This window comes from Micromys minutus (genome assembly GCF_963924665.1).
Source record: "Micromys minutus genome assembly, chromosome: 14".
Taxonomy (NCBI): domain Eukaryota; kingdom Metazoa; phylum Chordata; class Mammalia; order Rodentia; family Muridae; genus Micromys; species Micromys minutus.
The window spans coordinates 33,775,321-33,799,615 of record NC_137983.1 but is presented as its reverse complement, the minus strand read 5'-3'; the positions used below and the strand labels follow the sequence as shown (position 1 = coordinate 33,799,615).

Below are 24,295 nucleotides of genomic sequence, written 5' to 3'. Positions count from 1 at the left end.
TCAGTTCTCTCCTACCACATTAGCTCCTGTAGGTGTGAGACTTCACAGTGAGCTCTTTTCCTCATACAACCGGATGAGGCTCCAACACCATTATTGACATGAAATGACCAGAATTCACTGAGATTAGTTAATATCCAGGCAAAAGGCACTGAAGGGTGACAGTTGACCCCTATCTTGTAGGAATCAGTCCTGGGAATACCACCGAAGTCTTAGAAAAGTAACTAGGACTTCTCACTTAAGAGTCATAGGACTTGGTGAAGTCTGGGTAACCATAGCAACATGACTCAGGAAGGATTTTAATTAGCATCTAGGATGAATCCAGAAGCCCTTGGTTCAATACACTACAACAAAACCTTTGACTTATATGTAGCTCAAGTAAGGTGGGGACCTCAGAGATTGTGGGTTCCATTTCTTTAAGACCAAATAAGCAAAAAGAATCTCAAAGCAGTGGCATGCAAAAATAAGAGAAGCTAGTTCGCTTGGGGAAACAGACTCAGTGCTCCTGTGTTGCTGGCATTTTCTTCTGACTCTTTACATGTCCCCTGTGAGTAGATAAAGAACAGGCTTAAGACCATAAACTGGCTTTGAATTCTGGAACTCAGAATGTGGAATTATTTTAAGGAAGAGACGGCAAAGAACCCCAAAGTACTCTGATCTCAGAAGTCAAGTTATAGGCGAATGAGAAGGTTAGGGGTCACACAGCCCAGCTGAGTAAGGGCTGAGTCCCACCGATCATGGGACACATAGGTAATTATGGAAGATGCTATCCATAGATTTCCAAGATTGAAATTTTGGGGCGTCTTCAGGCACTGTGGAAGAGTAATGTGATTTCCATGCTTGGGGTCAGACTGCTTCTAACGATCAGCTTTGTCGGGTGTGTTATGTATGCTTAACCCCTAGGCAAAGGTTGCTTCATGCACAACTGCATGTTGTGTTCTTCTTACATAGTGGATTCACCTGCTTTCTGACCCCTACCCCGAGGGGAATGGCTTGGCTTTGCAATGTCCTATACTGAGTATTTACTGAGTAGTTTATCTCTCTTATTTAACCTCTTGCTGTAATGTCTTGCAAGACGGGCTCTCTGAGCTTATTTAATGTGCCTTCCTTGTCTTCCCTTCTCATGGGATGGTAAGGCTGAATCTGCCAAGGCAGCTGCCTACATCCACAAACTCACACAACGTAGGATGATGGACGGACCTTACCTGGTTTCTGGGTCACCTTGTTCAGGGCAGGGTTATGAGGGTTGACAAGTACTTCTGGTTGTTGGCTAGGAAACCAAAACCTGCAGGCAAGGACCGTGGTCTGTGTGTGTGCACGCGCGTGTGCACACTTCACCTTCAGGAAGCAGCTAAAGGAGAGCAGCAGCACCTGGGGAAACAATTAACATGCCTAGGAATCCAGTTACTTTGTGTCTTTTGTTTCTGGGCAGATACAAATCTAGTTTGACGTGACTTAGGAGTTTTGAGCGACCAGGGCAGCAAACGGCCATTTGTCTCATTAGAGCAGCAGACAGGCAGCACCCAAAGAGACCCCCAATTAGAATCCTAGGCCCAGGCTCAGAAGTGAACTTGATGGTGGAATCAGAAAACAGGTGGGCTTATGTTTCTGCATGGTCTGGGTCCAGGTAAGGCCAATAATCGAAGAAAACGTTTCCCTACAAAAGTGGGAGCTTTTTTGTTTGTTTTGTTTATTTCTGTTCTGATGTTACCACCTTTCAATTTAACCCACTACATGGTATGTAGTTCTCTGCCTCTTTTGAGGTGCCCAGAAATGAGGCTGTTCCTTGTTCAGTCTGCTCCTGTGTTGGAGGGACAGTGTCAGCGGAGTTGTTTTCCTATGCACAGAAGCGTTGAGAAGGCTTTGCTAGCTGGAGGAACTGACACATCTTCGTTGTGCCGACTCTCCAGGAACATGGTCACACAGCATGACCCCAAGGACGGGAAGAGAGTGATTGAGATGGCCATTTATCTTCAGCATTCATATACAATCTGATTAAAGCTTCTAACACTTTATATCAGCCCCAATCCGTATTGTAGCGAATCACAGGGATTGACACCAGGGCATGGGAAGTCTCGGGCCTTCATGAGCCTCTCTAGTGGCATTTTGAAGTCACTTTGTGTTGGGAAGCACTGTGTATAGAGAATCTTCTCGAGCAGTACACAGCTTTTCTGGCCATGTTTAAGGGAGAGGTGGAGTTGTGTTAGAAAGGATGCATGCTGCGAGTTGCGTTGGGGAGGATGCTGCTGGGTATATTCCATGGGAGAAAGTACACACCCTTCATACACAGCGTAACAAATGGACCAAGGCCCGTGTGTCAACAGTGAAGTTTATACTCTGCTACCCCATAGGCAAGCCAGCAATTGGTCTCTTCCCATGAGCTTGTAGAAAGAATCTGGAAACAGGGAATTGCATATGCTACAATCAGGAATGATTAAAATTAATTCTTATCTTTTTATCCTATACTGTTTTAACACTTGCTGACTTGATTATTGTGTATCTGTGTGTTTGTGTGTATTCAATACAATCTTTAAAAAACTTCGAGGCTCTTTTGAATACGTGCCTTTGACTATGCCTGGGAGTTAGAGACTCTTTGAATCACTGGACATCTACTAATGACCTACATTTCATATTAGGCTGCGTGCAAGATGCTAAAAGTCCAGCAGTATAAGTGTTTTTTTTTTTTTTTTTTTTTTTTTTGCATTTTTGTTTGTTTGTTTTTGGCTTTTTTTTTCTCTTGGATTCTCAGGAGTGCATCTGTGAGTTCAGTGAGCAGCTGTGCAGTGTGTACTTGGTGTGCAGGTGTGTAGTGTGAACTCGGTGAGGAGGTGTGCAGTGTGAACTCGGTGAGGAGGTGTGCAGTGTGAACTCGGTGAGGAGGTGTGCAGTGTGAACTCAGTGAGCAGGTGTGCAGTGTGAACTCGGTGAGCAGGTGTGCAGTGTGAACTCGGTGAGCAGCTGTACAGTGTGAACTCGGTGAGCAGGTGTGCAGTGTGAACTCGATGAGCAGGTGTGCAGTGTGAACTCGGTGAGCAGGTGTGCAGTGTGAACTCGGTGAGCAGGTGTGCAGTAGACTGCCTTTGATGATACCGGTCCGTGTAGATCCGGGTTCTCACTACAGCCTGTGCCCTCTGTTTAGTAGCAGAACCGTGAATTCAGTTCAGTGTGCACGAGTCACGAGTGTCCTTTGTGTCCTGCCTACTTCGTTTTTCCCAGAAAAGCACCTAACTTCTTACTTGACACATGGTAGGTAGATGCTCAGGAGAAGTTAACAGAAGAAACAAATAACTTGGAATATGAAGTGTTCTGAGCCTAGGTCCCGTGATAGTCCTGCCCTGATCATGCCTCATTTCCTGAGGGTAGTACAGTGTGCCTCTCCTTACATTAAAACATTGGCCCATGTTTTAGTCTCTTCAAGACAGTGCAGTCCCGAGAGTGCACAAGTTATGTCTCATGAGTTCTTGCTTAGAATTTCTATCGCAACCTTTAGCAAAGAGACATTTGTATAGTTGATGTTCAGTGAGGAATGTTTTTCTAATTATTACTAGGGTAATAGAAAAGACCCAAGTTCAGTTCCCAGCACCCACTCCAACACCCTCTTCTGAGCACCATGTACATGATTCGTGCATAGCACACTCAGGTACATACATGTGCACATAAGATACAATAAATAAACGTTTGAAAATTATTGCTGTGTGTGATGTGTGCGGGCACATGTGCCATTCTGTGCGTGTGATGTTTAGAGAGCAACGTTGTGGAGTCATTTCCATGTTCTTGTGGGTTCTGAGCATTGAACTCAGGGCATTAAGATGCCCTTAGAGGATCAGTCATCTTGCCAGTCCACAATCTACCTACTGAACTACCTCCCTCCCTCCCTCTCTCCCTCCCTCCATTTCTTTCTTTGAAGCAAGGTTTCTCTGTGCAGTGCTGGCTGTCCTGGAACTCACTCTGTAGACCAAGCCGGTCTCAAACTCAGAGATCCACCTGCCTCTACCTCTGCCTCCCAAGGGCTGGGATTAAAAAAGTGTGCCACCACTGCCCAGCCAAAAGTTTTCATCTTTAAGACGGCTTATAACACACTATGGATTAAACAAGTTTCTCTCGGGCTTTTCACCCATTGTAACTCCCTGAAGGTCCCTGTTCAGTGGGACGTTGCCACCTTGAGCTGAGTAAGCTGAGGTTAATAATTGCCCATGCTTCAAGGTGGGCAAACACGGTGGGGCACAATGCATTTCTTCTTGGATTAATTACTCTCCGGTGCTTTGACATTTTAGTCTTGCAAGTGGCCTCTGTTACTTACTGCACTACTTAGCTCTTTTGTTTTTTTTGTTTTTTCTTTTTTTAGGTAAGCAGGTATATGGAGACAATCCCCTCGTACCATAAGAATGTGCCTTTCAAATAGTAATTAGCTAGAATTTTCCCTCCCCCAAAGCAGCAAATTACAAAAATTCTAGGGTGATGTTGCTTCTCTGAGTATAACTTTTTTATACTTTCTGAAACAAGTCTGCACACACAGATGGCGTCCCTCTGTGTGCATCCAGTGGCCACAGGGACTTGGTTACTGAGCCGTGCTGACTCCCTCCGAAGCTCCCCCCCCCCCAAGTAACCAATAGGCGGTTCTCTGTTAGTGCCCCGAGGCATGCTGTGGTAATTGTTGATCTGATTGGCTATAATTCGTTCTCTCAAGGTTGATGGAGGAGCTGCAGCCCATCCTTGCTGTCCTCTGTGCAGGCAGAAAATACATTTCTGATTGTCAGACACCTTCAGTCTCTGTGCGCTGAACGGCTTTCCCAGCAGGCAGACTCTTTAGAGGCGGTTGCTCTTTACAAGGGAAACCTCTGCACAGAAGGCTGTTTTTCCAGAAAGATCTTTCCCTTTTCTTTATGTTTTTGCTTCTTTACAGTTCATTTGTGTAGTGAATGTCCGTGTGCACCTATGTGTGCATGTACTTAGTTCCGTGAGACTGCATGCAGAGGCCAGAGGCCGAGGCTCACCTTAGCCTCTTCTCCACCTCAGTGTTTTGAGACTGGCTCTCCCACTGAACCAGAGGCTCACCGTTTCTGCTAGACTGGCATCCAGCCTCCGCACCCCACATACACCGTTCTTCTTATGTGTACCCCTCGCACTAGCATCACAGGTTTGTGCTACAACAAACAGTTTTTCTGCAGGGATGGGGTGTGGATGCTGGGATCCCAAAGCAGGTTTTTATTGCTGGTCAGCAAGCCTTACCCAGTGATCTCTCTCCTTGTCCCGCAGCCTTCTCTTTCCTCTCAGATGCGGTTCTTTGGCTAGTTACAGCTTCTGTCACTGGCAAATGACTACTTGGCTTTTAGCCATTTTATACCCATTTACCAGACAGGGGTTCTTTGTGTATCCCAGACTGTCCTGGAACTAGCTGTGTAGACCAGGCTGGCCTCATACTCACAGAGATGAACCTGCCTCTTCTTCCTGAGTGCTTGGATTTAAAGGCGTGCGCCACCACTACCTGGCCATTTTAAAACCTTTTTTTGATAAGTCCAAAACCAAGATACGGTGTCACTGTATGCTCCTTTGAATTCTGAGAAACCCATCAGGATGGCCCCTGCCATTTGAGAGCTTCACATAAGCAGTCAGGATCTTCTATGCCAGTTCAGATCAGTGAGAATACTTCCCTAGCACTTTATGTGAGAACCTAGCCTGTGATAAAGGTTGCTGCAATCGATTAGTACTGGAAGCATGGTGCGTAGAGACGGAAGTCTGGGCACCTGGGCTAGCTATTTATGAAATTGGCATTAAAGCCTAAAATTGATCATTTAAGGTGCAAAAAGCCTGGCACTCAACAATTACTTTCTACGTTAACTTAGGAATTCAGTAATTTTTTATTTGGGGGATAAGGTCTGTTTTTGGTCTAGCCTAGATATCCTACGTTGAGCGTTAGCAGAAAATGTAATCTTGGACTTCAGACTAGAGTGTCAAAACAGTTTGCTTCTGCTCAGTGAGTGATTAGGAATAGCTATGAATGCTAACCTTGTTGGAGCCCTATTGTAGTAGATAACATTCATCACTAACTTACTACCTAGCTCTTCAGGTAGTTCTTCTCTTTATATACCTTAACTTTATTTTTCCAGTCTTTAAGTCTGCTAAGCAGTGTATGTCCATCCCCTGCCTTCTTGGCTTTCTGCGTCCATAACTGGGGGGAGGAGGGAGGGAACAGGTATAGAAAATGTATCAGAATTCAGGGTTAGTCTCAATGTGGAAATGGAATATTAGGAATTCGAACAAGATAAACAAATACCATGATTTTTCTAATACATTCTGGTAATAAGATCGATCATCTTCTATGTAAAAATACTCAGCAGGGCAAAGGGCACATCTGTAAGAGTCGATAGAAGAACAGGGCAGCTGTGTGCTGATGTGTCACCTAACTTGGTGTTACGGCGTGGGTAAAGAATGTTCCCATGTATTGGAATGCTTTGTCCTCGGTCATTTCTCTGGGTGTAACATTGAGGAGAAGGGCGATATCTAGCCGAAGGAAATGTGTCACTGAGCCTTGAGATTTATAGACTCACTCTATATTTCCTGTGCCCTGTGCCCTCTCTGCTTCCTGTCCCCTCTCTGCTTCTGGCTGCCCAGGGATAGATATAACCAATTGCTTCTGGCTCCTGTTGCCACAGTAACCTGCTGCCGTGCCCTGCCTACTGTGGGGGACTGTATATCTCACACATGAGCCCAAGCAAGCCTGGCTTTCCTTCAGTTGCTTTCCAAGTATTGCTCATACTGATAAGGAGAGCATGAGCTCACTTGACAGCCTTCCTTCACAGTTGGCTCCCTCCCTCCCCCCTCCTTTCTTTTGTGGGCACATGTATGTGGAGGCCAAAGGTCAACCTCAGGTGGTCTCCCTCTGGAAATCATACACCTTATTTTGTATGAGACAAGATCTCTCACTGGGACCTGAGGCTTGCCAACTGGTCCAGGCTGGCTGGCCAGTGCTCCCATCCATCTACCTGTCTCCACCGCCCCAGGTCCGGATTATCAGTTGCCATACCTCTCTGATTGTGGGAAGGTTTTCTGGCAACTGAACCCAAGCCTGGTTCAGGCTCCGCTTATACTCTATCAGAGAACTATGTGCGCATCAGGCCTTTCTTAAAGCCGAAGACAGGGTTTCACTACGGCCGAGGCTGGCCTTAAGCTTGTGGTCCCTATATCTTAGCCCCACAATTTGCTGCGAGAACAGGTCTATGGCACCAGGCCTAGCTTCCTTTTCCAAAAGCTTTGCTGCCTTTTTATCTTTTTAGGTGACTCTTTTTCTTTTTAAGCTGTGTTAAATTACCCCTAGCATAGTTTGCAGTCCTAACTATTTTTACATGCCAAGTCGTACAGGGGATATAGTCATTACCTCGTCTCCATAGGAGATGGAGTCAACCCATGGGCACCAACCTTTCTGAATGCTTAGGTCTTTTACAAAGTACCTTAACATTTGCATCTGACCTATCCAAATCCTCCCAGTTTTCCTACATCATCTTTAAAGTTATTTAAACAATTCCCACAGGGGGAGTGACTTGTAAAATGGCTGCCGAACTAGATTGCACGGAAATCCGTGATGGGAAACAACATGTGAGTATTTCCAACCGAAACCGTGTTTACCTCTGAGTACTGTTTTTCCACGGCCAGCTAGGTCTGCAGAAACGGGACTTGTGGGTTGAGAGTTGACTTTGTTCTCAGAGTTGTACAGTCGACCTCTAGAACTCTTTCCGTCTTGCGAAAACCGAACTGTATCCGTCAGACAATAACTCAGCACATTCCCCTCCACTCCCAACCTTGACAGCAAGCATCCTATTTCCTGTCTCTGCTTCTGAGATTGATACTTCATGTGAAAGCGAGGTCATGGGCTGGATGTCTTTTTGTGACGGGCTGTTCTGCTCGGCACCACATCTTCAAGTTCCATCTGTGTCGAGGTTTGATGAAATGCCCTCTTAAGGCTGCAGATTCTGCTGTGTCCCATACTTTGTCCATTCATCTGTGAATGGACACTTGGCAGGCTTCCCTCTTTGTAGCTATTGTGAATAGTGGTGCTTTGTTTGTGATCTCCTGTGCCCAGCCTTTGATTTTTGGGGAGAGCCAGAACTTGGACTTGCTGAATCATTTTATATCTAATTCAAAAACAATTTTTTTTTTTGAGGAGCCACCACACAGTGATGTTCTGTAACTGCTGTCACCCCCTTATCCCAGTGGTAAGCAAGAGCTCAGATTTCCCCACATTCTTCCCATAACATGTTACTTCCCAGTGCTGTTTGTTAGGTTTTTATATAGTACCTCTCCTTATGAGTGTGAAGTAGCATCTCGCCGTAATTGCTATCTTTCCCTGTGCTTTCTGGCTGTTCTAAACTCCTTTGGAGGAATCTCTATTTAAGGCCTTTTCCCGTTTTAAGCTTCTGCTGTTGTTACTATTGTCATAGTTACTGGGTCGTGTACCCTGCATCTTGAATCCTTCTTAGAGGCAATGTTTGGAAATGTATTTCTCTCAGCCCGTGGGTTGCTTTTTCACTGTATTGACTGCAGGCGCTGATGTATGAATGGCTTCTGGGTTCAGTTCCCAGAAGTCATTGTCAAATACAGTGTCAGGAAGCTTTGTTCCTATTCCCTTCTGATGATGTGACTGTTTTAGAGTTTCCATTGAGGTCTTTGCTTTACATCGGGCTACTTTTCATTCGTTAGGGTCCAAACTCATCCAATGTTCTAGGATCAGTTGTGAGAAAGACCATCTGTTTCCATCAATGGACTTGCTCTTCCTGCTGAGCATTGTCTGAACATGTGTTTGAATAAGCTCCACAGTCCCGGTGGCCATAGTTTTGTGATAAGCTTTTTGAGTTAAGAAATATGAGACTCCCAATATGGATCTGCTTTGCTGAGATCACTGTGTCTGTTTGTTGCTCCTCGAGTTCATGTCGAGCCTAGGATGAAATCTTCCGTTTCTGAAGGGACCTAGCATGAACTCATTGTGGCCCTAGATGCATGCCTGTCCATTTTTCTAGAAAAGTACTAGGCAGAGGCAAGGATGGCAGGTGTTTGGAGTAATCCAGAGGGAGGAGGTGGTAGCCAAGGCTGATGGATAGGGAAGTGGAGCTGTTGAGGTAAGAGAGTGGTGAAGAGTTGACCAGGGAGTGTGAACAGAGGCTGTAAGTTATTCTGATTCTTCCTGGATAACAGGACCAGCAGGAAGATGGGCAGGCAGGCCATCCTATTAGCTTTGCTTCGAGCAGTCTTTTAAACTGAAAAGGAGGTGGGAGGAGTAGAAATGGGGTCTACTATAAATACACACTTGGTTCTTTAAAAAAAATAGTGAGGTATGGGTGCGGGGTCAGGAAACTGGACGTGAGCTATTTATCAGCTAAGAACAGGAGTATGAGAATTCTAAAACCAGACTCACCAAAACCAGTACTTTGGTCACCTTCATGGACAGATTGTTCCAAGAAGAGCTAGATTAAGACGAGAACCACAGTGACTCACACAGTGACGAAGTTACTACTGGCTTTGTTGAGTCAGCCACTAGGCGTATTTGCTTGGTTATGAAGACGTGGTATGAGGAGGAAGATCTTGTCCTAGGGAGCCTGAGGGATCTGAAGGAGATTCTTTCTGCAACAATAGGCTAATACAATAAGGGCGCTTCTTTTCCTAGGTTTTCCTATACTGAAAGCCAGAAAATGAGTAGAGTAACATGATTGGCTGAGGGCAATGAGTCAAGTAACCTGATTGGCTGGGGCTGTGTTGGCATCTGGATCTGGAGCTATATTATAACTGTAAATGTTAAACACATAGACTCAAAAATGAAGTCTGTATTATGAACAAATCTGGTTAACTTAGAGTAGTTAAAGCATTGTCTTGGTTATTGGTCTTCCTTGAGGCTCCTTCAATGGCTGTAATGAAAACAGATGTCTGTGGAGAGAACTCTAACCCTTCTGATTTTGCAGTGGCAAAGAAACAGGTTGTTTACAGGAGGCTGCTGACGTCATTAATCTGTTACCTATCCATCTGTTCATTCCATCATCTGGCTGTCCATCCATCTAACTAATATTTTTCTCTATGTGTGACATTGTATTTAGTTCTTATAAATACTGAACCTTCTCAACACTCTTAGAGACAAACATTAACATTTTACATTATAAATGGTGGGCTGAAACAGAAACTAAGCACATTTATTTTTTCCAAGACATTCCATGCAATCTTGGGAAATCCCTCTGTTGGGCTAAGCTACCACACCGGTGCTCTTTGAGGTGACTGGGAAATCTATTCAGGAGGCCAATCAGTTGCTTGGATAAAGCTGTTCTCCTGAGGGCTCTGCCTTTGTACAGGGCAGGTCATGGAAAAACCCTTCTGTGCCTGGCAGTTGCTTAGTGTTTAAGTGTTTTCGTCTCTTTTCCCCAACCACGGCTTTCAAGTGAACAGAAGTATAAAACAGACTTTCCAGATTGTAAGCTGGAACCTGTGTTCTTAGATCTTAGAGGATTATATTGGACATAGGTTGGGCAATGCAGTCTAGCTGTTGAGTTCTTTAGCACCCACCATTGATTTCTCAATGGCTTTGTCTCCATCTCTGGCCTTCACTGAAATCACATCCCAGGATGCAACCTGGCTGCCATCTCACCCCTGAACCCAGCAGTCCAGCACATCTTTGAGAAAGCACATACCTGTGATGGAATTATAAGTCTTCTTCTTGGAAACCTAAATGACCCATCTTTAACATGCGTGTCTTTTAGAAGCTAAATGTAGCGACAGGGCAGATGCCTGCAAAGTTCTATGGGCCAATTTCAGCATTTTGATCGTTGACTAAGTCACAGGTGCATCCTGTATGTATGTTTCTCAGGGAAACTTGTTAGTATGCTAGCTAGCTTTCTGTCGATGATAAAACACTCCCAGAAAATAGCGTTAGTCGGGGGAGGATTCATTGTGGCTTAGGGTTCAGAAGATTGTGAAGATGGTTGGCTAGCTTTTTCACTTTGAGCCTGAGCCAATTCAGAATGTCATGGCATAGAGGCTGGCTCCCCCTTCCATCATCCAGGAAGGACAGGAATGGTGAGAAAGAGACTCCACCTCCTAAACTTTCACAGTAATGTGTCAGGGCCCACAAGTGGGTTAGCACATCTATGAGGTCAGATACAACAGTCTTAAAATAGCCTGCGTTTCAATGCATTGTCTAGTCTTTTCCCACAAAAAGTTAGAAATTAGATTACAATCCACTCTATTTTTAAAGGTGCCATCACTGTTCATGGGTGCGCTGGGCACCATGGGCATATGGATTTATATGGGACATTGAGTCTGTGGGTGCTAATCCAGATTCAAAGTGTAAATAATGAGAAAAACCAGTGGTGCTTCACCCAATACACACCCTCAGCCATACATGCAGAAGACTTCTGTGGTCAAACATATGAGGCCTGTCCACAAACATCAAGCAGTCAGCTATGCACAGAACACTGACTAGGTGTCCCTTCATCCATCCTGTCCTGTCACATTCTGTCTGGAGGCAGTGTCAAGTTCCACAGCTTAAGGTCTTAGTCCCTGGTCGCCTCCATCCTCATTCAGATCCCGATGACAAGGCCCTGGTTATTTACCATGTGCTTCTGACTGTAAATCAGACTCTCATAATTTCTTCCTTGGACTTGATTGATATGCTAGAGCAATTCCAGAAATAAATCCATTTACAGGTTTATTATAAAGATCTCCCTAAGACTATTGATGAGCTCTAGGAGGAGTGATAAATAGGTCAAGGTACGCGGCTGGGGCTCGGAGCTTCTGTGGCCTTTCTGGTGTACTGCTCCCAGGAAAGAGATGTGTTTGCTTCTCCAGAAACTCCTTATGCTCCATCCCTTGGGTTTATAGAGGCTTTTTATGATGCAGACATGGTTGATTAAAGCGTTTCCTATTAGTGATTAATTTAACCTTCAGCCCCTTTCCACCCTCGGGAGCTTTGGAAATGAGGCTAAAAGTCCAGCTCCCTATTCCTGCTGTGGTCATTCTCCCTGCCACCACCCTACAACTCTCTGAGGCACGGTCAGCCACCAGCCCACTCACCAGTATATAAAAAGATACTTAGTATTATGGACTCTAGGAATTTCAGGACTTGGGTGACAAGGAAACGAGAGCAGAGATTAAATATACATTTTGAGCTATTACGGATTCTCTTGAATCAATTATGTCTTTCCTTCTCTGTTTTTGAAAGACTTAGTCTCACTTTTAAATGGTGTGCATTAAATGCAAAATCGAGCCAAGGAGTCTGTAAGGTTGTAACGTCTCACGAGAATAGCAGGAGCATTTGTTGCACATGCAAATGAGCAAGGCTGCATCGTGTGCTTGAAACCAATTTTCTAGACTTATACATGCAAGTAAATGTGGAGGGTACCCCAAAGCAGCCTGGTCCTTTGGGTTCCTTTAAGTCCTTCACCAAACTGCGTAAAGAGGGAAGATAGTCAAAAGTTCAAGGTTAACATCAGTTAGGTAGAGTTTAGAGCTAGCTTGGACTACTCAAAATGCTGGGGTTTTTTGTTTTGTTTTGTTTTGTTTTTTTGTTTTGTATTGTTTTGTTTTCTTTGTAAAGCACCAAAGACAATAAGAATAAATTCTTTTTACTTTTCTTACCAGCCTAATTGCCAAATTTTTGAGGAAAAAGACTATACAATGTATTGAAACGCAGGCTATTTTAAGACTTGTACTTTGTAGATAAGAGAAAGTTTCCCTCATTTGATGAACAGTTGCCCGGCATTTCTGCCTCTGGCACGTATTGCCAAGCAGGAGTAATTCTTTCTTAAGGAGAACATGTCTTCTCTCAGATGCCAGGGCGATATTGAAACAGGGGCAGATAAACTGAATCAAGACGTATTTAATAATCATTCTGTGTTCTAGCACGAGCTGCCTGTCACACAGCTCTGGAACCAGTGCCTGGTTTGGGGCTGGTAAAAAGCTTGTTTTACATGAAACAATTAGAATAATCTAACCAGGTTAATACAGATATGCCCAGTGGGGTGATTCCCACGGTTCCCTGTGAGTTCCGGAGAGAGGGGCTGCCTGCCCGAGAAGACTGGAATGTGGGCGTAGGGGATCTGTAGGTAAGTGGAGTCAGTGCTCATTAGGCATAGGAGGCTTGAAGGGAGAGGAAGGAGTTTCTTTCTGCCTGGACAGTAAGCTCACTTTGGTGAGCAGTAGAAGAATTTTGTTTGAAAAATGAATCCATAAAAGGGAGGGGTAGTATATTGACCAAAATGATATATGTGTGTGTGGAGATGGGGGAGGTGAGGGTTGTATGTGTGAGGGTGTGAGTAGATGGGGTTGAGGACGTGCATTGGGCAGACCAGGAGTCAGTAATGGGAGCCTTCCTTTCACTCTGTTATTATTATTGTTATTTATTATTACTAATATTTTATTATTATTATAGTCATCATTTTGAGCCAGAGTTTTTTACTGAACCCAGAGCTAAACTGCATTAGTTACTTTCTGTTGCTGTGTTAAAAAAACCATGACCAAGGCAACTTATAAAAAAAAGGATTTATTTTAGCTTATGATTCCATAAGATTAGAGTCCATAGGTTTGGAGGCATGGGGCAGCAGGCCACATACTTGATGGCAGCTGAGGACTCTCATCTTGAACCACAAGCATGTAGAAAGCTAACTGGAAATGGTCTGCCTCCAGTGACTTACTTCTGCAAACAAGGCCACACCTTCTAAACCTTCCCAAACAACTTCACCATCTGAGTATCAACTGTTTATCTACGTGAGCCAGTCAGGGGTCCTTTCTCAATAGAACCACTGACTTAACCATCCACCTAGATCAGTGGTTCGAAACCTTTCTAAGGACAAAATCCTTTAATACATCATTTAGTTAAGTATCTGATGTGCCCTGTGGGGGCTCATGACCTATAGATTGAAAACCACTAAGGTCGTTGGTCTTGAATCTCTGGAATCCACCTGCTTCCATTCGGCTCTTCCCAGCACTGAGTTATAGAGATGTACCAGCCTGCCCGGCTTCTACCCTCTGGTGGGTTTTCAAACTGGGACTGCCAAATAAAGTCTGTGATTTGTTCTTCTGTCTCAAGCAAGTGACAGGAATATGGCAAGCAAGATAACGTATCTCTGTGGGCACTCTGTGCAGGACTCTGCATTCAGCTGTTGCAACGATAACATTGTTCTAGAAAGAGCCTGAGTCGGCATTGCAAGACTCTCTAAAGATGGCTCGCATTCTCCCTAAAAGAGCCTGAGAAATATTTCCCTGCTGTTTGCAGTTTTGTCCAAGCATGGGGACTATGCCAGCCACACTCACCTTTGTATCCTGCAGTTCTTAAACAACACTCAGCACAGAGCAGGCTGTGTGTGTGTGGGGTGTGTGTGTGTGTGTGTGTGTGTGTGTGTGTGTGTGTTGTCAGAGATCCTTGGAGACAGCAAAGGGGATATGTTGTAATTAAGGTGGACATCTGAGAGAAGCAGCAGAAGGGGCGTTTCTGTTCACCAGGCAAACCTGGATGACTTAGCAAACTTTTCAGGGATCGGGGAGAGCTTAGTAGTAGAAAGTAAGTGGAGACGCGTAAAGTATTTTTAGAGCCGGCCAAATAAGACAATTGGTGATTAAAGGCGCGGGTCAGAGGCAGAGCCGTCCCTGTTTTCCTGTGCTCCCGCAGGAAGTGCATTTTATAGAAAAGTCAGAGAGGAACTAAGGGAAGCCGAGCCAGGAGCTCGGACTCAGAGCAGTGTAAGAAAGCACTCTGGACCACCTCTGGAGCTCCATGCAACCAGAAGTCACTGGCTGGCCTGAAGTCACTGGCTGGCGTGAAGTCACTGGCTGGCCTGTCACGGGGCTCGTCAGGCCTCCCTGATGAGGACAATATTTCGGGCCAGAGGCTAAGATGGTAAGCGCTGTTTGTTCATTGGTCGTTGAGGCATTAGCCGATTGTTCGAATCTGAAACCAGTGCTTGACTCCACTGAGTGATTTTTGGAAGGTGCGTGGAAACGTGTAAGAGGTTTCCTCTTCTGGGTGAGGAATGTTAGTCTTTACAGTTTCTTATTAGGTCTTTTCAATGGTATCACTAAATCTAAAGATAGATGTGACCCATTCTAGCGACCGGTAGTGTGTTTGTCAAAGCTTGAAGAAGTATTATTTGTGTTTTCGAATGTGTAGCTACAGAAGCAGGAAGCTCTCCGCTAAGTGTGTAGGAAGTAAATAAATCCAGCTGGGAGAGTGAGTTCGCTTCCCCGTCACACTGTGTCCTGTGCTACCACCGGAGACAGCAACGTGAGGCTGGAGACATGGCCTCAGGCTGCACACTGTCGCGTGGCCTCTGTGAAGGGTTGCAGCCATTCTAAAAGCTCCCATTCGGCAGGCTCTGAGGTATTTTTAGATGAGGCCTACCCCTATGAATGAGGAAGTCTGGCAGATGGCTCTTCCGGCTGATTTTTTTTTTTAAGCCTTCTCCCAGGGTAGTATAGAGATCAACTCTTACAAAACTTCGCTCTCTCAGGACAATGGAGGGAAAAGCCATTCTAAAAGCACCAGGTCGCAGCTGCAAAGGGAGCTGGGTGCCCGTGCCACTGAACTCTGGGTTTCACACAGATCTGCGATGACCCTGCACACAATTGACAGAGGGGGTCGGGAAAGGAAGTCAGAGCAAGAATAGGCCATGTGTCACAGCACAGAGCAGACATCATGGGGTCTATTTCCCCACCAAAGAGGAAAGACTAGTGTGTGGGTTTTGTCCATTGAAGTTACTTCGTCAAGTCGTGGGCCGTCAGATTTCATTTGATAGAGGGGTTGCGCCAGCTTTGTGAATCAAAGTCAAAACAAATTAAATTATCGTTATGAGTATAGCCTTGTTCTACATTGTTAACTCCCTCCTGATGGTACCTGGCCTTACATCTGACAGAATGCTCCACTGAGGTTCACAAGCTTCTTTGGGGGATTTTAAGCTTTTCTTTTTCTCAGAGAGTCTTAAGAAGTCTATTGCACACAGAGAGACCGAAGAATCAAAACCGTCTTGATCGTAAGTCTGGGCTTTGATGGCAAGCTTGCCTTTCCTTTTAAAATTTGATGTGGTTTGGCTCATTCCCTGATTAAAGTGGGAATCTTCAAAGAGGTCAGATGGCCCAGGTTTTCAGGGTGGCAGTTGAGGGTGCTGTTCCAGGAGCACCATCGCTTCTGGGATTTGGGTGATGCTGATCGGACCTTATTATGGCCGTGAGCATGAAACGTAGGCAAGCACTTCAGCACAGAGTGGCATCCCTGACCCTTCCTAACATTTTACTCGAGCGCGTGCGCTTGTGTGTGTGTGTGTGTGTGTGTGTGTGTGTGTGTGTGAGAGAGAGAGAGAGAGAGAGAGAGAGAGAGATGTATGTCACCATGTATACTCAAGCACTCCTGGGGCCTCTTGAATTTGAATTACCAATTAGAACCTGAAATTCCTGAGATTTACAGGCAGGGAAACAGCAGGCTAATGTTAAGAAGCCGCAGAGTCTACCTCTGCCTCAGATATGAACATTTATTCATTCTCCTCTTGGGTACCACTGTTTTCTGTGCATGTGTGTGCATTGTGGATGATGAGGATGAGGATGATGATGTTCTGTGTGTTCACTGAGCGAGACTCTGAAGAGGTGACAACTCGTTCTGTGTGTTCACTGAGTGAGACTCTGAAGAGGTGACAACTCCCTTACATGGGCAAGATTCAGAAGGACTAACACCTAACCCCAGTCTGACAAGCACAGCCTCCCATCCCCTGACCCTCTTGAGGGGGGAAGCAGTTCTCACCGAGCCTATGCCTTCCTTGGGGAAACAGTGCTCCTCCGGGTCATACCAAGCCCTTCCCTCCAACCAGGCTCTGGTGGGGTCCATGGGCAGGAGAAGCATTTGTTTTCCAGGCATCAGTGATTTCAAGCATACAATGAAATTTCCATAGTAACTAAACTAGTGCTCATGTGTTTCGTGAGATTTGTTCAGATACTACCATTTTGCTGTTGATTTTGGTCTCTTGTTTGTCTTTGTTACCTACCTACGCGGTGTCGGGGTGGAACCTAGGACCTGGAGATGAGGAAGCACATGGCCCACCACTGACCTACTCCCTCAGTCCTAGGTTTCTCTTAGTAAAACCGGACAGATCCCATGGGAGAATCCTCCTCCATTCCTCCATTCAGCTTGCCAGTGCCCCCAGTGTGGTTACCCTCGAAAGCCGGTGAGCATCAGCCCGTTTTCCTCCAGGACTTTAAAGACTAAGTCTATTATTGTGTGCTTTCTAAGAAGCCTGTCAATGCCACCACACTGTACTTTCGCATTGATACAGAACTGCTTTTAATCTTTAGCATCCTAAGACTTTTCTTAATGTTTTCACATAGTCCTGCTCATTTGCTTGGCCGGCCGAAGACCGTACTGTCACGTATGTGCTCCTTTATTGATGAAGAGTTCTGGTCTGTCCTGGACATTCTTGTACATGAGTGAGAGTTTCCCTAAGGATGCATTCTACAGTACCATGGCTCTAGTTTACACTGTAGTTAGCATTTCCACCCTGTGTGCTGTAAATATAAAACGCATGGAAGATTTTAAAGACTCAGCATGAAAAAAAAAAAAAATCTTTGCTTGCCTGTTGAAACGACAGTTATTTGGCTTGTTACACTAAAGTACAATAGTAAACTGAGTAGCACAGACCTTTTATATTTTTATATGTAGAACATTTAAAATCGCATGCATAGTTGGCCTGATGTTTCTGGCTGGAGAAGTCTGTAGAACAGGAGTCAGTATCTGTTGCGTCCTGCAAAGAAAGCGTCGTAGGAAAACATCCCCAGTCTTTGTCTTGGCCGTGGCTCTTTCCCCGACACACGGCAGCAGAGTTGAGCAGTAACAACCCACAGGCCCAAGAAGCCTCAAGCCCTCACTGACTTGCCGCTCAAGGCAAACTGTTTGTTGATCAGATTTCTAGAGTAAATAGTTTCTGTGTTTTGTAAAAACCACAGCCCACACACAAACTATTTAATATTTTACCCAACACACATAAACATGCCCCCGAAACACACGTTCTCAAAGGCTCACCATGTATCTTTTCTGGTTATTTCTACTTTATGAACTATTTGGGCAGTAAACTGTTTTGTCCACTAGAATTATTTAGCCACCTGCTAGTGATTTTAATAACTAGCCTTTAAAAAATGGATTAATAGCTACTTTAATCAGTAGGCCTCAAGAGGGACACCGAGTTGCATTGGTTTAATTTTCCAGGATACATTAAAGTGGTGATGGTTGTGGTGGTGGCTGTGGCAGCAGTGTGTGTGTGTGTGTGTGTGTGTGTGTGTGTGTGTGTGTGTGTGTGCGTGCGTGAGTGTGCACACTAGTCTATGGTCCTACAAACAATGCAAGCAAATTCCTATTCTCCTACATCTTTAAACAGCACCCATTATTGCTAGTTCTAGTTAAAGTTTACAGTCTTTTTACTTAGTGAGGTTGATCCCTTTTTGCGTGTTGGCTGACTTCTTGAATCTTCTTTTATGAATTGTTTGATCATTTATCTCTCCTTAAAATGTTTTTAAGCATGTTACATACAAGTGTGCTTACTGTTGCACATCTTTGGGAGGACAAGTTTTGGGAGTCAATTTCTTTTCTGCCTTCTGAGTTCCAGGAATCGAACTCAGGCTTGGCTGCACTCACCCTTCCCCTCTGGGCCTTTCTGCAATCCTCAGTTGCCTTTCATAAAATAGGGCCATTGGTGTTTTTCTTCGGCCTTCTTAGGATATTCTGGATAGCAGTTTTTATGGGATGTGGGGATTCCAGAAATGTAGCTTTTTCACCCGGGGGTTCGCTTTCACACTGTGTGTTGCCTTCCATCATGCACAAGGTTGACATTTCAATTTTTTTACTGAAAATTATCTAACCTTTCATTTACATTTATTTTTCTTTTCTTATTTAAGTCCTACCTACTCACCCAAGGTCAAAAACATTTTCATCGTATCGTGGACCCGCGATTACCAGAGCTTACTCTTTACTGATGTCACTCTTATAAAAATGACACCAGATAATTAAAAAAGAAAAAAAAAAGGAACTCAATTCATTTTGTACTTCTAATTTAACCTTTACAAAAAAGAGAAGAAAGAGGAATTAAAGGGCTGGCCTTTAAATGAATATAGATTACATAACAATAAAATTCAGCAGTGGGTGATAAATCTATGTAAGTAATTTTATCATAAATAAATGTATGTAAATAAAAGCATCTGACAGAGCCCTCAATAAGCTCATTGTGTTGCTGTGTTCTTGGGCCTGATTTGGGTTGAAGCATCCTCGTTGGTCCTGTTTCTAAAGAAGCATCCTCCATCCCGCTTTGTATTGTAGCATCATCCTTGGTTCTGCTTCCTTACGGAGATCTTTCTGCATCCAGACCACTAGAACTCCCTTTGCTTTCAAATTTCACATGCCTACATGCGTGCATTTGTGTGTGTGTATGTGTGTGTGTGTGTGTGTGTGTGTGCAAACACCTGTATACCAGGTGCACCGAGCTATCTCCCAAACCCCTGACTGTCTAGGTCTGGGGACTGGGAAAATCTAGACAACATTTTGGAGTCACCTTTTGTCCTTCACTGAGTTGTCTTCCTTGTGACTTCTGGGAAAGACATTTGTGTTTGAGTCCCATCACAGTGACTGAGGTTCCAGTCCATGATGGCTTGGATCCATTGTTTGCAGGTCTGAGACAAAGCAGAACATTATGGTTGGTACCAGGAGGCAGAGCAATGTGCTCACTTCACAGTAGCCTGGGAACAGGAAGATAAAAGAGGAAAGGCTAAGTGCAAAACATACCTTGCAGGGGCGTGTTCCCTGTGAGCTGCTTCTTCCATTTAGGCTTCATAACATAAAGGTTTCATTTTCTCCCCAAACCACGTTAAGATCTCAATTCATAAATGTATTCACCCATCTATAATACCAGAGGCCCCATCATCCAGTCACCTCCCAAAGTCTCTATCTTTCTACTCTGTTGCACAGAAGGCCAAAGCCTTCAACCCACAACTTTTGGAGATTACAGTCTATAAACTATGTGCCATTTCTGAAAGATCAGATAAAGACAAAAATATTGTTGTTCTTGCCAGAAGCTTAAATAAAGATCATTGTTCCCTCAGTGTGAAGGGGTTGCTGATGTTGGTGTTGTTGGTCTTGATGGTATTGGTGTTTGTGGTATTGTGTTGTTGTTGTTGTTGGTGGTGGTGGTGGTGATGGTTTTGATGGTATTAATGTTGGTGGTATTGTGTTGGTGGTGGTGGTGGTGATGATGGTGGTGGTGGTGATGGTGTTGTTGTTGATAATGATAATGATATTGGTGCTATGGTGTTAGTGTTGTTGGTTATTGTGCTGTTGTTATTGTTGGTTATTGCACTGTTGTTGTTGTTGGTGGTGGTGGTGGTGATGGTATGGATGGTATTGATGTTGGTGATAGTGGTGTTGTTGGTGTTGGTGTTATTGTTGGTGGTGGTGATGATGGTGGCAGTGGGGGTGGTGTTTTCCTTTGTTCATTGTCTTATTTCTTTGTTGGTCTTGTTTTGTTCCCTAGATCTTGACAATGGTTCTAAAGTGTTAAGATTTACTCATGCCTACACTGTTACAGTTGCTAAATATCTGAAGGCATTAAAACAAATATTAATATGGGTCTCAAGGTTGAAAATGACATGGTTTCTTAAGAGCATTTTTTTATGATAGCAAATAAACTTTCTGCAAAGCTTTTTAATAAAATCAAGAGAATCCAGCCACAGAGATTCATCTCTGAATTCTCTGAATTCTGGTAAGGTCATGGGCAGTATGTAAGGCACTTCTGCTGCCAAATTAATACTGCATTGAATGTTTCCTACATTCAGCAGATACAGAGGTGTGGGTCTGATGTAGTAAGACAAAGATCCCATCAAGGAGTGTCCGTTCAGGCAAACAGAGGTTATCACCAACAGGGAAAGATGAGGACTGATTGTGGCTCTCTCTAATTCACGACAAAATGTCAGATGACAAGGGAACACTCATGTGGCTCTTGGAAAAAGAGAAGGAGGGGGTCCGTGACCTGGACACTCACCTGGTACTGAAACACTTGTCTTGAGGCCAGGGCTTTGTTCTTACAGTTGCTGCTCACATCTCGAACATGCTGAGCATAATTCTCTCTGAGGAAGAGCACAAGCCCTCTCATAAGGAGGCCTAAGGGCTGTTTTGGTTTAGGGATTAATTTGATTCTGTTTAGGAATTTCACTGGACATCTAGCTAAATTTTAAATAAACTTTTCCTTGGGTCCAAGGATCAATTTAGGACACTGAAGGCATGGTGGGGCGTAGTGGTTAAAAAAAGAACGCCTGTGTTTTCAGCTCTAGTTTACAATTTAGTCCAGGGCTTGTAAAAAATAATTCAATCTCGGCAGTTCTTTATATGATCTCTGTCTGTTACTAGAAAGTGGACTGGATGGTGCCATTTCTATTTTTTTAGTTGCATTTTACTGTATGTAGTAGACATGAACAGCAGATGGGATGGGTGCTCGTCTAAATTCATTGACTCTTTTCTGAGCCCCTCTCAGGAAAAACTTACGATTTGTGTGCATACAATTTCCTAAGAACCCCTATTCTTATCCCTCAAAACTGTTTTTTCTAACGTCCCGGTGCTGGCCAGCATTTGAGAGCATGGGAGCTCTATGACCTGTCATTGGTTCTCTCTGTGGAAACCAGCTGAATTCTGTCCGTTCCTCGTTCCCTCTCCAGGCACCTGCTAAAAATGAACAAGAGCAGCTCTGACTTGGAGAAAGTGAACCAGAGCTCTGCAGAAAGCCTCAGCCCATCCTTCAGAGGGGCCCACGTCAGCTTCACCACGGGCTCCACGGATAGCCTAGCCTCGGACTCCAGGACCTGCAGCGATGGAGGTAAGAACCCTTGACCGACGGGCTTACATTTTACAGATTCTAATGGTGGCCAGCATTTGGGAAGCCAGAGCAAGGCTTTCCGTGCTGGTGCTGCTTGGTCAGGAAGTAGAACCGACCCAAGTTTAGTCCCTCAAGACAAGTTACCTCAGCCTTGGTTGCAGGGCAGGAGGAGGCTACAACCAAACACATGTTGAGGGCTGATTCGATGGAGCTTCTAAAGTAGTGATTGCTGTGTAAGCATGCAGGCCTGAGTTTAGATTCTCAGCACTGGCCCCAGGGATGCAAAGATTAGAGGATTCCTGCAGCTTGCTGACTCACCGGTCCAGCTGACTCAGTAAACTGCAAGTTCATTTTGGAATCTTTTTCTCAAAAATAAGGTAGAGATAGGATTGAGAAAGACACCTGATGTTAACCTCAGGCCGATACATGTGTATGAACACACACACACACACACACACACACACACACAGACACACACACACACACACACACACACACACACACACACAACAAACACACCATGTTAGAAAGCTCCTGACTTTCTGATTAACAAGTCAGCTATATATAGTTCTTATATAGTTCTTTCTACCAGATTCCTTGGAACCTCAGATGTCTTCTTTCATTTATATGAATACACATGCATTTATACATGTATATAATACTCTTTACATGAATGTTTGTGAATTAAAACATGAAGGCTTTGTAAGGACATGGCCCACCTCTCTTCTATATTAACCATTGACGTATAATATGTGGACATGTCCTGTTGGGCAGGTTCACCAAAAAGGAGCTTGAGATTTTCTGCACTTGTGGATTTGGGGGTTGAGTTTATGACCTTTCACCCCTCGGGCATGCTCTGTGTGTACCCTCTCCCATTCTCTTCCTAGGCTGCATTAGTGTGATAGGGTTATATCTGCACTGACGTGACTTTTTCTCCAGGAACATTTTTGGGGCAGAGGACCCCATGACACATTTCTGTCAGCAAACGTGGGTTTTCTAATGAGAAACTCTGCCACCTCTCACTCAAAAACAGGAAATGTATTCACAGCAACTTGGGGAAAATGTAGCGAGGACAAGACTGTCTTTTTCTGCAGCCCTGCTGGCCTCCCATCTCCTTCCTTTCCATCCCATTGTGCAAGATTTCACTGAGGCAGATTATTCTCCGAAATCCTGGGTATCTGAGTCATGCCTCGTGCTCTTTGTCCAGCTCCAGTTCACTCTCTTGGGGTCCATGATCAGTTCTAAGAGGGCCATGTACAATGCACCTGTCTCTCCCTTAGCCACCACATGGCTAATATCCCAAGAACATCCAGACCAAAGGGCATCAGTGTAAACCACAAAGTCTGTTCTCAGAGCTGGGAAGGATAAAATTAAAACATGTGTGGATGACACACGGGTGGATGGGGGAAGACAGGAAAATCAGATTGCCCCAGAACACAGAGCTTATCCAGACTTCTACAGAAAGTGCTGAGGGACGACGATTCTGAAATGCACTTTTGAGAAAATGGGACTTTGGCTCCGGTCTGCAGTGTGATCAGACATGAGGATGAGGGAGGGGAGGAGCAAAGAATCTTCCCGGGTACCAAAATAGACACGGGGAGCCAAAGGCACAGGGGAGCAGCACACACTGAGAAAAGGAGAGCCATTTGAGCTACCATTCTGGGTGCAGGTGAGGGAAATTGGCCCATTGGCTGGGAAGCTGGGCCTCATAGTGCAAGGAATTCAGAGCTGTGTGTAGAGATGTAGACCAGAGATCTACCTGCACCTTGTGAGGACAGCAGTGGTGCCTAATAAAAATATTTTCTCATACTACTTTTTGAATAACATGAATTAAAATGAATTTATTTTCATGGTTGTGTAACATAAATCAACACTCCAGTGAACAAGAACCTCAAAATCTAGGTTTGACTTGTCAAGAAAGTATGTTGACTCTTTGCAAACCAGCACACCCTGCCCCTCTCATGCTGTTGCTACTATCTCATATGAGTCTGAATCAGGCCTAGCTTTTGAAACTGACAAGAAAAATTCTTTCTTTGGCTTGCCACCATGGGTCAGATCCACTTGCTTTTGGACTCCGCTTTGGTTTGGTGTGGTGTGGTTTGGTTTGGATTGGTTCCTGGAACTGTAGACCAGGCTGGCCTCATACTCATAGATCCACCTACCTCTGTCTCCTGAGTGCTGGGATGAAAGGCGTACGCCAGCACAGCCTGGTGCTTTTGGACTCTTACAGAACATTCATATTGCAGGCCCACAGGTTTTTATCTGCTTTTATCTTATAACTGACATGTTTGGGCCTTTTGACTTTCTGATATTTACAACACACACTGAGGCTGTGAATCAGAAGGGACAAGGCCTCCATTCAGGCTGACGTTGTGGGAAATGAGAATTAGCATCAGCCTTACTGGTCAAAGAAAGCCATTGGGTAAATCCATTTATCTGCT

General features: G+C 44.5%; 1 protein-coding gene across 1 annotated transcript in view; it reads left to right on the top strand.

Annotated features, from left to right (window-relative positions):
- Window positions 1–24,295, top strand: part of PRAG1 (PEAK1 related, kinase-activating pseudokinase 1) — a 51,337-nt gene that overhangs the window by 11,359 nt on the left and 15,683 nt on the right. The window contains exon 4 of the mRNA XM_080929003.1: window positions 21,697–21,854. Coding sequence (XP_080785129.1) covers window positions 21,697–21,854 — 158 coding nt within the window. The remainder of the gene's footprint in view (window positions 1–21,696; window positions 21,855–24,295) is intronic.